The 17,365-nt window shown below is 34.0% G+C and overlaps 1 protein-coding gene and 1 non-coding gene across 2 annotated transcripts in view; both read left to right on the top strand.

Annotated features, from left to right (window-relative positions):
- The window catches only part of KHDRBS2 (KH RNA binding domain containing, signal transduction associated 2), a 571,359-nt gene that overhangs the window by 197,351 nt on the left and 356,643 nt on the right, over nt 1-17,365 (top strand). The window contains exon 3 of the mRNA XM_090280495.1: nt 5,832-5,948. Within this exon, the coding sequence (XP_090136621.1) occupies nt 5,832-5,948 (117 nt within the window). The remainder of the gene's footprint in view (nt 1-5,831; nt 5,949-17,365) is intronic.
- On the top strand, nt 7,632-7,795 carry LOC150007231 (U1 spliceosomal RNA). The gene has a single exon (XR_016512211.1). It is a non-coding gene; the product is annotated as a U1 spliceosomal RNA (small nuclear RNA).

Below are 17,365 nucleotides of genomic sequence, written 5' to 3'. Positions count from 1 at the left end.
AAAAGACTTTCAAATTATTAGATGATATTTAACATACTGAAGATACAATTGTCTTTACTCGGAGACAATCTGAGCCTCTCTTAATCAGATGGACTTCCCTACAATTGTTTTTTAAGTCTTGCCTGGTTAAGTTTAAAGTTTCTCTTCAGGCACTGTCCAAAGATCTCTGCTCTGTGCCTGTGCTGGTGGATGCTGGCCCATGGTGGGAACCTGGAAAACAGCTCTGCTTTGCACCTGCATGAAGAACCCAGCCCTGTATAAGCCAGATCTGGGCAGCAGTCTAGGGAGGAGCCTTGCTTTCTGTTAATGTGTGCTCCCTTGATGCACCAACCTCCCTCCATTTCTCCTTTTCCTCCACTTTGTTTTCAGTAAAACTCCAGGTATGAGATTGCTAAAACATAGGTTTAATGCAATAAGAAATTTACAAGACAATGCCAAAATGGTTGTATTTATTTACTTTTCTACAGGCAGGGTATATGAGTCTCCATGGCTTCACATTCTGGACAAAGTTTGGTTGTGACTTCATGTCTGCCATCATAGTGTGTTTAAATGATATCTCATTGAGCTCTTAATTTGATTTTTATTTAAATTCTAATTAGGTTGACACTTTTGTATTTTTATTTTGCCATTCTATTCTTTCTTCAATAACATATTTATGATTTTATTAATTTATATATTGTCTTTTCCTTAGATTTTTGTACTTATTTTTGTAAAGTAATGCTATATTAGTAACATGTAATGGAAATAGTCTCCAATTTGTGTCTTATATTTTCACCTACCTTGTGGGGTATTTTAATGAACAGATATTCTTCATTTTAACTGAACTTTTGTTTTACAGTTAGAATAATTTTACGCCTTGTTTTACAACTCCTAGGCATTATTACCTTGTATTTTTATCTTAGTAATTGTAAAATATTGCCTTTCACACCTAAGTTTATAATTCATCTACATATTTTTCTTGTTATGGTTTAGGAAATAATTTTATTTTTCTTACTATGGATAGCCAGTTATGCTATGTGTTAGGTAGTTCCTTCTCTTAGTATATTTACTGTTTCCTATTATTGCTCTAACAGTTAACACAAACTTAGTGGCTTAAAACACAACAAATGTATTATTTTACAGTTATAGAGGTCAGAAGTCTGAAATGGATATTATGGGCTACAGTTAAGGTGTTGGTAGGGCTGCATTCCTTCTGGAGGCTCCAGGGGAGAATCTGTTCCTTGACTCTTTCAGCTTCAAAAGGCTGCCCTTATTCTTTGGCTTAGGGCCCCCTTCCAAACTAGCAACTGTATCACTACAACCTGTAACACTGCTACCTCCTCTCTTCTCTTAACATGGAAATTGGTCACACCTGGATAATCCAGGAGACTCTCTTGATCTCAGAATGCCTAATTTAATCACACTTGCAAAGTTTCTTTTACAAGGTAACATATTTACAGATCCTGGGTATTAGGTCATGGATATTGTTAGGGGGCATTATTCTGCTTCAGTGATCCATCATGTCACCTGTACCATATATCATTTTAATGTCAGCAGGAGTCTGTTTCTGCATTCTGGATTCCATTGTTCAGTTTTCTTTCTGTGCCCTAGGACTACATTTATCACACTATTAAAAGGGATACAGTTTTATAATGAATCTCTATGTGATAAGAACAGCCATCAACTTTCTCTGCTTCTGAATGTTTTGGCAAGATTCTTGAACTTCACATTTCATATAAATTTTAGAACCAGTTGATAAATTGATTCAAATTCTATTGTAATTATAATTAGAATTTCATTGAATGAATAGATGTAATTGAGACTACTAGAAGTCTACATAACAATGAGACTTCCAATTCATGAACATGACCTATTTCTCAATTTATTTATGTTCACTTGATGGCTTTAACATATTCTCCGTAAAGGGTTTCAACATACACAGTTAAATTTATTCTTGGTAAGTCTTTTATTTTCTTCTAATGATATGTTGCAGGTGTACAAAAATACACTTGGTTTTTTATATTAAACTACTTTAATAAGTTATCTGAAATTACTTAAAACTTTTTGTGTACATACTTATATAAACTATAAATGGTATTTGTTTTTTACTTCCTAACACTTAATAGTATGTATTCAGTGGTTTGAATTATCAGTTTTGAATAGAAAATCAAGAATATACATCTTTACTTTGTTTCTGGTATTATTTTACTAATTTAATATAAAATTCATGATTTTCAGCAGAATCCTTTAATTGGATTAAGGAAGTTTTTTTCATTTTTCAGATCTTTGTTTTTATAATGATTCAATTTGAATTTTATCAAACTATTTTTATATTCAAATAACATGTTAACCCTTTTTTCCATCAATTTGTTAATAAGCAGATTAGAGTTGTGGGTTATAAATCTTAAACTACCTGTGTATCTATGATAAAGAAAAATCAAACATCAAATGTTATTTTGTATGTACAATAGGTCTTAGTTATGTTACTATTTTGTTGAACTGGTTTTGTTTCATGAGTGGATTTGGTCTATAAATTCTCTTTTCTGATTTGATTTGGGTAACGAGGTTATACTGGCCTACTGAAGTGAGTTAGGAGCAATTTCCTCTGTCTCTGGAATAGTCTGCATAGATTGGAATGATATGTTTCCTAGAAGTCTAGTGAGATTACTTTTTACAACTGCTGGGGACTAATATTTCACTGTAAGACATTTTATTATGATATGCAAGGTTTGTCCGGAATGTATCCAGCCAAGCAATATGAAAAATAGTCATTTTCTGATGAAGATAAAAGATACGAGAAACATTGTACATAGGACAATGATGCCTCAGTCCCCTTCAAAGTAGGCACCTTGGGACCTCACACAGTTCTCCTAATCACCATCGGCTGCCCCATCATATTTTCCTGAATCTCACTGATGGTCTGAAATCTCTTCCCTTTCAAAGGTGATTTTAGTATTGGGAAAAGCCAGAAGCCACAGGGCACCAAATCTGGGCTGTAAGTGAACTGAGTCACCTGGGTGATTTGATGTTTCATCAAAAAAACTCTACACCAGATGTGATGCATGAGCAGGCACATTGTTGTGATGAAGCTGCCAATCACCAGTGGCCCATAGCTGCAGCCTTCTGAATCATGCAGGTAGTTTCTGCATAGGAATGTTCAAGCTCAATGCAAAATTGGATGCAGATTTGTTGCTCTACTTGGTCAGACATTGTGAATGCAAAGGCCACACAGTACACATGCTCAGTCAACAGCACCTACCAGCCCCACTGACTAGTAAGTGAAGTTGTCATCATTCACATATGCGCATTCCAGTCCACACTCCTTGGCTACTAGATTACATCAATGTGGTGCAAATCATTCTTATCATATTCACAATACCTGGATTTTTGCCGGACAGAAGTTGTATTAAAACTAACTGAATCTTCAACTTTCTAATGTATTTCTCTCCATTCTTAATTGTAGTACTGTTTATATGAAGGGAAATGCACAGGTGTTAGGTGTGGAGCTTGATGAGTTTTGATAAAGATATACTAATACCTTCAACAAAATAGAGAACAATTTCATCATCCTAGACATTTCTTTCATGCCACTTTCCAGCCAGTTCAACCTCAGCTTCTATTTTCAAAAGCAAGAACTCATAAATTCTAACAATGTATTTTACTCTTCCTCTAGAATTTTATAATAATGGAATCTAACATGAGGTACTCTTTCATATCTGGCTCTTTCTCTGAACATAATGTCTGTGAGATACATTTATCTCTTGTGTCAATCAATGACTAATTCCTTTCTGTTTATATATATAAATTTGTGTATCCACTCTACTGAGATGGGCATTGATTTATTAGTTGAAAGGTGATTGTGAGTAAAATGTCATAAACATTCTTGTGCAAGACATTTTCTGAACATATGCTTTTATTTCTCTTGGTTAAACACTTATATACAGCATTGCTGGGTCACAGTGGAGCTTTATGTTTAAGTTAATAAATAACAGCCAATCTTCTTTCTAAAGTAATTGTATCATTTTAAATTGCCAACAGTGATTGCTCCAGTAGTTCCACATTTTTATCAACATTTGGTCTTTTTCTAGTTCTAGCAATTCTGATGTGCATGTGTGTGTTTAATTACCAACTTGATGGAGTTCTTTATAGGTTCTAGATACTGGTAATTTTTCAGAGATTTGCATGTGTGGCTTGTCCATTCAACTTCTGAATGGTTTTTGGAACAGCAAAAGTTTTAGTGAATGCTCTTTGCTTCCCACTTAAGTAACTTTCACAACTTAAGTTTGCGATGGTGTTCTTGTACGCTTTCTCCCTAGATTTTTTTCCCCTAATATGTTTGTTTTTATTGTATTTCTTCCATGACCATTTATCCTCTTTTTACCTCCTCCCCGCTGGCTGCAATCAACACACTGTTGTCCATGTGTCCATGAGTCTTTTTTCCTTTCTGCTAGATCCACCCCGCCCTGCCCCACCCTCTGCCTCAAGCTGTTAGACTTCTCTCTGTCTATGAGTCTGTCTCTATTTTGCTTGTCATTCAGTTTGCTCATTAGATTCCACATATGAGTGAACTCATATGGTATTTGTCTTTCTCTGACCGGTTTTATAATTTTAGCTTTAATGTTTAGATCTGTGATAGATCTCAAAATAAAGTTTGCCTAAATGTGAGGTAGGGCGTACATTTTTTTTCCCCCATAGGAATATCCAATTGTTCTAGTATCACTTGTTAAAAACACTTTATTTTCCAATGTAGTGTTTTGGCACTTCTGTTGGAAATTAATTGTTCATTTAGGTCTGGTCTTAGAATGTTTCATATATTTATTTGCCTATAGGTACACAATTCACACTCCAGTACAATATTGAATAGATGTGGTGAAAGCAGACATCCTTGTTTTATTCTGAAATTAGGGGAAAAGCATTTAGTTTCTCACCATTAAGTATGGTTTGTTTCTTACTGTGGGCCCATGGATTATCTAAAAGGTGGAAAAATTCTCATTTAGAAGGCTCTTACTTAATTTTATTTATCTTTGTCCTTCATGCCCTGTCATATGTTTGATGCATTCTAAGCCCTGTGTATTTTTTAAATCAATCAATTATTATCTGAATCATTTGGTTTGATAATGTTTCTTTTAATAGATAACAACATACTCTGATAAGTGCTCTTAGTTCACCTATTTTTTACCATGTTTCAAGATGAATAAACAAACTGGATAGACCTTCCCACCAGACTTTTCCACTTAGACACACTGATGTGCATATATGCTCTATCGATAGTGTTTTATACTTTTCTGTATGTGTCCATATCCTTTATTTACTGATCCTAAGCAAGCTCTTTAATGTAGAGAATGTAAGATTAAAGAAAAATCGAATATTTCTTCTCAGTCATGAAGTTTGCAAGAGAATATTATAAGTATAGAAAATGCTTTACAAAAACAAACATTAAATTTAATTAAAAAATCAGTTTTAAATATTAACTTTTGCCATTTTGAAAGTGTATAGATATGCAAAAATCATCTATTTCGAGTCTGATTGAAGAAAAATTCCTTTATAAGTTTTGTAAACTATAGTGCTTCTACCTACTTTCTTTGAAAGGTGATTTATTTATTTAATATGGTAAAGGATACATTAAACATATTATTAATCTTGGCATTCTCCTGGGAAGGGATAGCCCTTTTAAAAGGATTCCAGATTAGAGGTCTGAATAGTTTCTTGTGTGTGTGGTGTGTGTATGCATATGGCATAACTCTCTTCTCAGTGGTAAAGTTTGTAAAACCCTTAACCCATCAATTAGTCTTGGTGCAAATTATCATTCTTCTCTGTCTTAAAACCAACATTCTATTGATTTTGTTTCCTAGTTCAATTTTGTGGGGAAATTGCTTGGACCAAGAGGAAACTCCTTGAAGAGGCTACAGGAAGAAACGGGTGCTAAAATGTCTATCCTGGGCAAAGGATCAATGAGAGACAAAGCAAAGGTACTGAACTTTGAATTTGATATTTAACGCATGTAGGAGGTTACCTGTATCACTGACCATCAAATTTAAAAGCATGTCTCAACTGTTCTGCTATCATTTCCTATGATTTTCACCTTGTGGGACCACTCTGTTGTATTTTCTGATGACTCCTCTATTTTTATAAAAATCAATAATTGGCCTTTTTGTCAGAATATGTAATTCTGTATTTTTATTCTTTTTAATCTTTGGTGTAGGTTGTGATAAAATGTTTTCACTTTTTGAGTGCCTTCTGTAGGATGTTTCTATATGTCTATGTTCATTTTTAATTTTCTGATGGGTTCCCTTTTCTTTCTCCCACTGTATCACTTAATCACATCCATTTTATCTCCCTGCTCTTCACTTTGACCTTTTTATCTGAAGCAATTTTAAACACTTTTCTGCAAATCTAAGAGAGTTCCATGTCGTTTCGCAATGTTTCAATAATATTAACTCACCTGGCCCCACAAGAACAATAGGCTAAGAAATATATTAACATTGATGTTTGAAATGATATATTTTGCATCTGAATTATATCATTTTTTCATTCTATAAAATGATAGCAATTCTCTGTGTATTAGAATTCAACACTTTGGAAAATAACTTCCTAGGAATTGTCATAAAGTATCTTTTAAAATTTATTGAGGAAGAGCAAATGTGTTATGGCAGTGCTATTTGACTAGGACACACCCTTTTGATTGGTGTGTTATCATGGAAAAGAAAGTGTTCAAACATCTGCTCTGACCTGTATGGCTTGGTTGGTTGGGCCTGCCTGGTTCTGCAGAGTGAAAGGCAGCCACTGATTCCTGGTCAGGGCACACACTTGGGTTGCTGGCCAGTCCCCTGTTGGGGCATGTGAAAGAGGAACCCATCAGTGTTTCTCACGTTGATGTTTTGATGTTTTTCCTTCTCTTTCTCTCTATTCCCTTCTCTCTATTCCCTTCTCTCTAAAAGTAAATAAGTAAAATCTTTTTTAAAATGTTCAAACATATTTTTTATGACTATAGAAATTACTTAGACAATAATTAGGATCTGTCTTTGAACTATAAATGGAGCATCTTAAGTGAAGAAAAGTATAATGAGAAACATCACAGAACTGGTGCATGTTGCATATATAAAATATGTTACCTTAACTGTACTAAGTCTACATGTGGAGCTTAGGGAAGACTCTATATGAGTCCTGTTTTTAGACTAGATGGATAGTCCTTCAATAAATCGCAATAGGGATGCTTCTTACTAGTCTTTTGAGTAACTTTTAGTGACTCTATACTATTTATAATTTCAAAAGTAACTACATTGTTTTTACATTTTCTATATATGAAGACAGATTGACACCATAATCTATATCTGCACTGTTATTTAATGTTTTTTTTTTTGCTATATATTCTACAAATATCTCACAGTATTACAATATAAACTTCATATTGTGAGCTTTTAATCTCTTGCATATTCTTTAAGATTTAGATCAGACACCATCTCCTTAGCAGAGTTTGCCTTAACAAATATAATAGGCTTGTTACTCTTTTCCACATCACATATTTTACTAAAATTTTATGTTACTCTCACTAAACTGTAAGGTTCCACAGGCCAGAGAAATGTGCTAGTCAGTTTTGCCAACCCAGAACCTTCATGTAGTCTCTCCATATCTTTTAAAGCAGATGGGTGTATATACTTTACCTGGCAGGGGAGATACCATGATCACGAGGGCGGCTTTCCCAGGACGAAGTTTGTGCATTGCACTCCGGGTGTGCTGACCCCTGCGATTTCCCCAAATGTAGGAAACGCGACTGCATAATTGTGGTAGTGGGGGACTGCATTCATGCTCTCCCCTGAAAAAAAAAGGGAAAAAAAAAAGCAGATGGGTATATATTTTTTATTCCCACATATTTGGACATTTTTTCCTGTTTATAAATTTTTTAATTGAGTTATTTTTTCCTGTGAGCATGTTAGATACCAGCATGAGTATTTAAAAATTTAGTATGGAACAAGTGCACTCCCATTAAGTTTCTATTAGGTTTAATTTACTGATATTACCTGTTATTTAAAATCCTGTTTCTTGTTGATTATTTTTTTGGGTGATTCATCATGTTTGGCTATGCTTTGAGTATTTTCAATGTTCTTTTACAAACTAAAAAACATTTAATAATAACAATAGCAATAATAATAATGTATGCATTATACTATAAAATATCTGTTTTAGAACCTAGTTAAGATCCTAACTGCAAAGTGTGTTGAACACACAGCTGATATAAAAGTGCAGGCATGGATATGGAATTGTTTACCTTAGTAAATGCTTGATTAAAATAACAATCCTTGGTGAATTATAGATTATTATGCTGCTATTTACATTTCTGCAACATGACCTAAAAAGATTCAGGAAGATTTTATATGATTTTATTTTTCTGGCATATAAGTACAATTCTTCAGATTTTGCAATGGAAGTGTGTATGTGTATATGTATATATACAGTCACCCAGACATATATTTATGCATTAATTGAAAAAGTACTTACTAGACATACTATGTTTCATTCACAGTTCTAGTTGACAGGTATAACTATGACAAAAGTGTTTTTCCTCTTAGAGAAACAGTATATGAGTGAATAAACACATTTTATACTTTCAGAAATTGATGATTGTTTTAGATTAAAGAAAACATAAGAAAGAAAAAGAGGTTAATGATGGTGGGAACAATATTTTGTAACAATGATCAAATAGGACTCTGGATAATGAAAAGGAACTGACCATAGAAAAATCAGAAATGAGAAAATTCCAAGTGTGATGACTCTAAGGGAGAATGTATTCTTATCTGTAACCATATCTACAAGTATGTAACTGTTGTGGAAACTGTAGCCACATCTTTGTTTATAATAATACTTATTCCCATTTAGCCACCATCTGATTTATTTGCTCACCTTCATAGAAAAACTCACGTAAAATGTTATTTATAATTAGTTACTGTCGACCATTCTTTATTGTTTTTCTCCTCAGTCCTCATTACTGGCTCCTCTTCCTCTTCCAGATCTGCAAGCCCAGGGCTTAGTATTCAGACTTCTTTTTTTTCCTTTCATAATATCATACCATTATATGTATGCATGTATGTATTAAATGCATATGCATGTATATGACTGAAATAGATATGTATTAGGTATTTAATTATACATATGGTATTTATATAAAGTAAATGTAAACACATATAGAGTGAGGAGAATAAACTAAAATATTAAGAGAGAGATATAGAAAGATTGAGAGAAATATCTTTGTCAACTGTTAGGGCCTCAATGAACATTATATGAGCCATGTAATCTTAAGATTTAGGGGTACCTTTTATTTTGTTTTGTGTTTGTTCAAAAGCAAATCTCATTGAAAGAGGAAATTAAAATAGCTTGTATTAAATTGAATGGTGCTTGGTAGCTCAAGGCTACTAAAGTTGGTGTTTGTTTGAAGTTTATATTGGCAAGCATTATCAACATACAACTGCAAGTCTGTTTTTCACATTCTATTCAATAAATACATACATACATATGTACATAAACAGATGACTTACTGAAGCATTCCAGGCACTCCTTGTGCACCTGAAGGTAAAGCCGGGGTCAGCAGCCTGCCCTGCAGTCCCACAGTCAGGTGCCTTTGCAGACAAACTGGTTTAATAGCCTTCTTTACAATTAATTACTGGCCTATCTCACCTCTCTAGGAAATGATGCAGATTGTTTTTCTGGGTTGGGTATGCTGTTGGGATGCTACACAATGTATGTCATAAACTCAATCTTTACCTTATGATGGAAGGAGCTAACTGAATACTTGTCTAAGTCAGGACCAAATAATTGTGCAAAAAAATATTTCTTGCGTACAATGGGGAATGCCCCCCAAACCAGAATTTATTTATCAAAAATTATGTATTTATTCTTACATGTTTAAACTTTAGTCACCTTCAAAGTACTCTCCATTTGATGCAATACACCTATCAAGACTTTTTTTCCACTGCTCAAAACAGTTTTTGAACTCCTTGATTTTGATGCCTTTTATTCCTTCTGCTATTTTTTGTTTCACCTCTTCCACATCGGCAAAATGTTTCCCTTTGAGGACTTTTTTCATCCAGGAAAATAAATCCCTTGGGGCAGGATCAGGTGATTAGGGAGGCTGGGGCATGGGGTCATGCCGTTTTTGGTCAAAAACTGCTGAACATTCAGTACAGTGTGGGCAGGTGCGCTTGCAAATCACCCATCATGAAATGGGCAAATGGGCTGAGAATACTATTAAAAAAAAAAATTCAATGAGACCAAACATAGCCTCTCATAATCACACCAGCTGGTACATTGATATAGCTGTGTTCCTAGAACGCTCACCTAGCAGGGGAAGCCTGTACTACACGGGGCCTACCCTCCAGAAGATAATTCTGTTTTTTTTGTGGATTGTTCTCCTCATATTTTCTATGTGTCCAACTGTAAATTAAATATTATATATAGAAAATAAGAATTGAACATAACTCAAACCCTCACAAAACTCAAACATGCTTAACACTGTTTAAAAAAGGTAAAAAATTAACAAATTCTTGAATTTAAGTAGGTAAAAGAATGATGAACTCATTTGGTTTTGCTTTTATAAGTCTAATAAGATTCTTCAATCCTTAGAAAAATATGAAGTTTAAAATGTGTTATAAGATCATTATAGAATTAACTGCATAATATAGAAAACAGTTCTAGTGGTCTAATGTAGTAAGAAGATTATAACAAGTTTAATGTTTTTATTTTTACTTTTGCTTTGTTCATTTTTTAATCTAATTATTCACATTTAATGTATTGTCAATCAGAATGTTAACTATTTTAAAGAAATCTTGCTATCTTTTTTTTTATTAAATCATTTTTATTGTTATTATATTACAGTTGTCCCAGTTTTTCCCTCTTTGCCCTCCTCTGCCCATCCCACCACCCCTGGTTTTTGACAGTGGTGGATAAACATTCCTTTGTATTTTGTTATACCTGGCTCATAACTCTACATGAAATGAAAGAAAATAAAACAGAAACAAAATAAAAATGTAGTTAGTTATATCCAAGGTAATACCAGTAGCAAAATCATACTTTATATTTATGATTTTATTTCCATTTTGGTCAGATCCCAGAATATGCGAACTCATATTCAACCTAAAACTATCTAGGAATTCTTGGATAGAACTAACTGTTTAATTGCGTTGATAAAAGGGATAAAATGTATTCTTAGAAAATCTATAAAGTAATATATACAGTATGTTTACAGTATTTGGAAATACCTAAGGAATTTAACTGGCAGTTCAGAAATGTCTTTAAAGTCTAAGTTCTTCATGCACCATATGGCCAGCTGGTTCTAAATAACCATGCATCTGCCAGCTTCACCAGCAGTGGCTTCTGAGGATTCTTCATGGGTGACTTACAGTAGCTTCAGAGAGTGTGTTGCTATTTTAAGTGATGCTGATGGCAAAGATGATGAAGGATAACAGAGAAGCAGTGGTTCTACAGTCTTATCTTTGAAAAGAGTGGGGAACAAACATATTATTCTAAGAAAAAAAGGTTAGAGTTTATCAGACAGGGCTGAGCACACCCAGATTAGAGTGAGGAAATCATGAAAGCAAATTTCTTGCATACTTAATTATTGTCCTTAAATGGAAATCACAAATGCCCATGTTGCAAATAAATGATGTTTGTAATGAAAGGTGTGTTTTTGCATGTCTATTAATAAGCTTGGTTGAAATTATGGCATGTGGTCTTAAAACATATGAGTTAAATATATGTTAAAAGTAAAGTGCTGTTTGGCAGTGCTTTATTTGAAAATGTGTGATAATTCTCAAGGCAAGTCTTTCTGTCTTTGATGTGCTAATATCATGTGTAGTTTCGTTTTATAATATGTCATGTATTTGGTGATGGCAACTATAGTAAATGCTTTTTGATTCCATGGCAAGAGTGATTTTCATCAACAATAAAGTCAGCTAAAAATCTTCAAAATAATGTGTCTGCCTGGTGGACAAGGCACGTGTGAACCCCATAGCAGTCCTGCTCTCTCATGTGGCTTCTGGGCTCTGCCTCACATAAAACAGCTGGGTAGTCTCCCAAATCCTGCAGGGTGAGACCATGCTCACTGCTTGTCAGTCAGGTTACAGAAACTCCTGTTTAAACTTTTTAAGCACCCCAACAACAAAGCAATTTGTAATCCCACAAAATCAAGATCTTAGACACTCAAATTTTAGTTTTAGCTGTATCCCTGATAAACTGCCCTGCAGATAAACACCATTTCTTTCTCAACTTCCCCCAGCAGAAAAGATTGCCTAGCCCATCTTGACTTCCAGAGACAGAGCAATAAGCTTAATAGTTCGCAAAAGTAAACTTGAATTTGTGAGGAACAAGGAGTGTATCATAAATTACACATAGGTGGGGTTTTACTTTTGATTTATTCACTGCATTTTTATGTTTTTCTGACCTGAACTCTGAGAAATTACAGTAACATTAAAATGTCCTACTCAAACTATAACACATGTATTTAGGAATGTTTTATTATAAATATATATTTTGTGATGACACAATAAAACCTGTGTTTCCATGGTGAACCAGTACAAGACTATTTCAACCTATGATATGAGTTGAAGAGTGAAATACATTATGTGATAGTGAGAAACAATTTTTACATTAGCATCTTCAACTCTTTTATATATAGTCATTCATTATAATGTGCTCTTACCTTATACTAAAACAAACTAAAAGTTTTAAATCTCTCCATGCTCAGTTCTTTATAAGTTTAACAACAGAGCATAAGGTAGCAATGTTTTATGTATTGTGAATCAAAGTGAAATATTTAAAATCCTTAATTTCCTCCAGTAAGATTTTATTCACAACTAGACAAATTTACTTTAATTTTTTGTAATTAAGACCTGCTATATGGAAATTTCCAAGGACCTAGACATCCAGGGTTATATACAAAAATATACTGTTTAATATTACTAATACGGTAGCTTTTCCTTCACTGTCACTTGTCACTTGCTGTTGGGACTGTACTCTTACTTCCCACGAGGAGTGAAAGAAGGAAATCACAGAATCCAGCTATCTCACATAATATGGTAGGGAATTTTTATTTATTAAGCTGTTAAAAAAATCTAGTGTTTCAAGACAGAAAATTTCTAAACATTTCTCATTTTATAAATCAGAATTACTATAATGGATTTCTTTTTTACCACTGAGGAAGTCTATTTATTTTTGTTCTGAGCTGTACTGTTGCCTCATAATATTATAAGAAAAATTCAAATGAGATATAACAAACATAGAAAGAGACCAGGTATTCTTGGCAATATCTGTGACATTTTTATAGATGGTTGCAAATTCTTTGACTTTCTTTTAAATGTAGATGAATTGGATCTAATTCTCTTTACATCTGTATAGTTTCAGTGGCTTGCTTGTAACAGACTGCAGAGGGGGTGTTGCTTCATGATTTCTAAGCTTAGGTTGGAAAACACAGTGCACCTTTTGTCTCATTTGCAAGAACACTAGCTTTTGGAGCTCTAAATTGACTGGCAAGGATTTTGACAATCCTGAGGTGGTCCCCTGGGAGAAGTTCAAAGTCCTATGGAGATGACCTGTATATGTACCAGTGGGAAGCCCAGTTAAGCCCAGCCTTGAGGCAGCCCAGTCCAGGTACTACACATGCAAGTAAAGAACTCTCCAAATGATATTAGCCTTTCGCCATTTGAGTGATCACAGACTGCTTGAGTCCTCCTGTCTGCAGCTCCAGGCTCAGGGAGCAGATGCAAGTTATCCCCATTGTACTCTGTCTAAATCCCTCACCCACAGATTTCATGCACAATATAAAATGGTTATTTTAGGCACTAAATTTGGCATGGTTAGTAACGCAACACTAGATAATTGGAACACAATCCTACTACTTGATATGTATGATTCTCAACATTGTTAGCAATTTTCCAAATACTAGTTTGTTCTCTTGCATTTCTACTGCCCTCTCATGGCAATTACTACAGACTTTGATAATTTCTGGGGTTTTGAGCAGATTTGTGTGTTTTATGCTTTATGTTATTGTTTTATTATTCAACATATTTTCAATTTGTTTTTGCCTATTCCCAAATCAAATGATTGAAGCACCTGACAAAGTATTATTTCAAAGTTGCCAGTAAGAGAATAGGCTTCCAAGGGACAACTGAAAGATTTCTTCTTGGTAGAGGCACTTTATGTGACATAGACACACACACACACAAAAAAGAACATTCTAGTTAAAAAGCATTTGGCTAATTATAAAACTGGTTTAAGGTCTTTATACCTTTGAATGTCTGATTTAATGTCACATAATTCAAAGTTAATTGGGGAGGTAATTCTAATTTCTATGTAAGGATTCTTAATTTTACTACAAGCTAAGAAAGCAAAAATCGGGCATTTTATCAAGGATGCTAGATGGATCCAATAAGCGGAAGTAAATTGCACTATATAGAAAGTACCAGATTGAGACTAAGACATGTTTCTATGTTCTTCTTTTTTGATCAACTTGGATTGCTGAAGATTTGTCTTAACCACAACAAAAGAACCAATGGCATTTCTGTACTGAGAACATGAATTGAATTTGTTGCTTTATAAGTGATTTTTAATATTTTTTATGTGAGGACTGTCCAGAAAGTATCCATCCATGTGAATGAAAAGAGAGACATTTACTGAAGAAGATACAAGATACCTGAAACATTGTACATAGGACAAAGAGTCCTCAGTCCCATTCAAAGTAGTCACCTTAGGACCTCACACAGTTCTCCTAACTTCATTAGCAACTGTAGCATGTTGCTCCTTCTGCTCTGGAAGCAAAAACCTTGTAACAAATTTTGCCACGGCACGTTTCATGCCAAGATCCTGCATCAAAATCTCAGACACAGTAGTTTTTGGAATCCCCAGATCAGCTTCTAGTTCTTGCACTGTCAGTGGGTGATCTTGGTTGCTTGCAGCCTGAACACATTCAACATTTTTGGGTGTTCTGCTTGTTGCAGGCTTCCGGCACGTGGATCACTTTCAACAGATTCTCAGCCATCTTTGAAGTGTTTGTGCCACACTTTTATTTGTGCTGCACTCATGGCATCATCCAGGAAAGCCTTCTGAGTCATCTGAATAGTTTCTGCAGAGGAATGTTCAAGCTTAACACAGAATATATGCAGATTTGTTGCTCTACTCGCTCAGTCATTTTGAATGTGATGGCCACACAGTGCACAGGCTCACTCAGTGGTGTCTACTGCCCTACTGACTAGTACAGTGAAATCATCATTGTTCTTACATGTGCATTCCAGTCTACTCTCCTTGGCTGCCAGGTTACATTGATGTCACACAGACTATTCTTGTTATATTAACAATGGCTGGACTTTTTCCAGACAGACCTCATAGATGGTAGTTTTTAGCTGTGAGATTAAGTTATACAATACATGAGCCATCAAGATCACTTGCAATATCTGTACCCATTGTCATTATTTTTTTTTTTTTACCAGTTTCCTATATTAGGGAAGAATTTTCTAAGCAGAATCCTAAGATGATTCAATTTAGTGATATACATTGATGTATTATTATATTTTATATTATTTAGTCCTGCATATATATTACATACTTAGTGACTTATCTCTCTCACTACATATTTTTAAGAATATTAATAATAGTTGCTTTATTTTTTTTACCTTGGTTTCTATCTTTGCTTTGCTTTCATATGCAGTAACCAAAGCAATTGACTCATTTGAATGTCATTACTTAATAGAATTGAGAATTAGGAAGAAATATTTCCTAAATAGCTTTACCTTGCTAATTGTAAGACATGATACATTTTTAATTTTACAAGTAATTTTAAAGTCAAATCAAGTGAGAATGATTATCTTAAAAGTTGAATAATAAAAATATTTATTTTCTTATAGAATCCTTTGTTGAAGACGTTGCTGTATGTATGTTTTTAGAAAGATGCTATTAAATGTTTGTTTTAAATTGTTGAAAATTGACCCCCATATAAGCTGTATTCTTTGAAGAGAAACATGGACAACTTGTTTTAGCATAGCTTGGGGAATTGAGAGATACTAGAATTTAGGTAGTTAAAATGATAATGGACCCAGTGTGGGATTGCTAAAAAAGAAAATCCTGAATTTAACTCAAGTGCCCTATCAGGCCTAATCTGGATTCTGAATTTTATTAGTTGTAGTGATGTTTATTTGAATTTGTATTCTGTTTTCTCCTTAATGCTTAATTTCATAAGTCATTTAAATGTTCAATAGTAGTTTTCTCAGTCACATATATCTGAATCTTTCCTTAGCAATTTTCAACTGGTGTGCTGCAAGAATTTTTAAAACCTACAACACCTATTTAGTCAGAGGCACTGACCTCTTTTCTTAGCCAAACAATAGCCATCTGGTGTGAAGGAATCAAAATTATACCTTTTTTTTTGTCAGATGGGCAAAAATTATAATGCATTTTTTGGTGTGGCGTAGAATTTTAGTAATTAGTTTATGTGTGTCATGAGATGAAAAAGGTTGAAATCACTGCCTTAGCTGAGTAGAGTTGTACTGAATACCTGAAAACTTGTTTGAGTTGTTGACAATTTTTCATGAAAAGTAGAGAGGTGTATATTCTGGCTATAGGTAATGATGCTGAACAAAGTCCACAGAAAGACAGAGAAGTCACCAGCTCCTCAATCTAATAAATAATAAATAACATTACTGAGTTCACTGTTGCTTTCTGTGAGTATTGGTTCACTGAGAATGAAGGCAGAATGAGGAAAATGAAATGCCTAGTATACAAATAAAATTTTATATATTTTGCTACAAACACGATTGATTGCCCCACTTGACTGTCTGCAGCCAGGACAATGTTTTTAACTCTTCCAGGGATGCATCCGCAGGACATTTTCTGTGAACTGTGCCCACAATTGTCCAACACTTTTTGTTCACAGTATTCAATTTGTCTGGGAGCAAGCACAGCAAAGGCTAATACAGAAAACAGTTTTATGTATTTTTTATTGCTATCTCAATATCAGAAATCATCTAGGCTTCATAGGTATATAATTATTAACAGCTACAACTCTAGCATTCCTATGGGGTTAAAAAGGCAAGCAAAATATGGGTTCTTGATTCAGAGAACTTGGAATGTCTCCAAACACTTTCACATTCACATTCACATTACTGAGCTCTATTTGCTGCTTCCTTTTTCTCAATAATAGGCTTACTGTTTTGTCTTCCTTTTATAAGCTTTGCAAGTTTTAAAAAATAACTTATTTCTCTCATTTGGCACTGTACGGGATGTTTTCCTTAGTACTTCTGTTTTTCTTTTTACCTATCTACCTTTAAAATAATTTAAAACTAAAGTAATTTAAAATCAGAATAATTTTCAGCATTTATATACTGAATCACTCTCATTCTATTATATTGAG

Source organism: Furipterus horrens, unplaced genomic scaffold, assembly GCF_987537825.1.
Source record: "Furipterus horrens unplaced genomic scaffold, mFurHor1.1.pri manual_scaffold_6, whole genome shotgun sequence".
In the NCBI taxonomy this organism is placed as follows: Eukaryota; Metazoa; Chordata; class Mammalia; order Chiroptera; family Furipteridae; genus Furipterus; species Furipterus horrens.
Note: the sequence above shows the minus strand (reverse complement) of the source record. Positions and strands in the feature narration are given on the sequence as shown.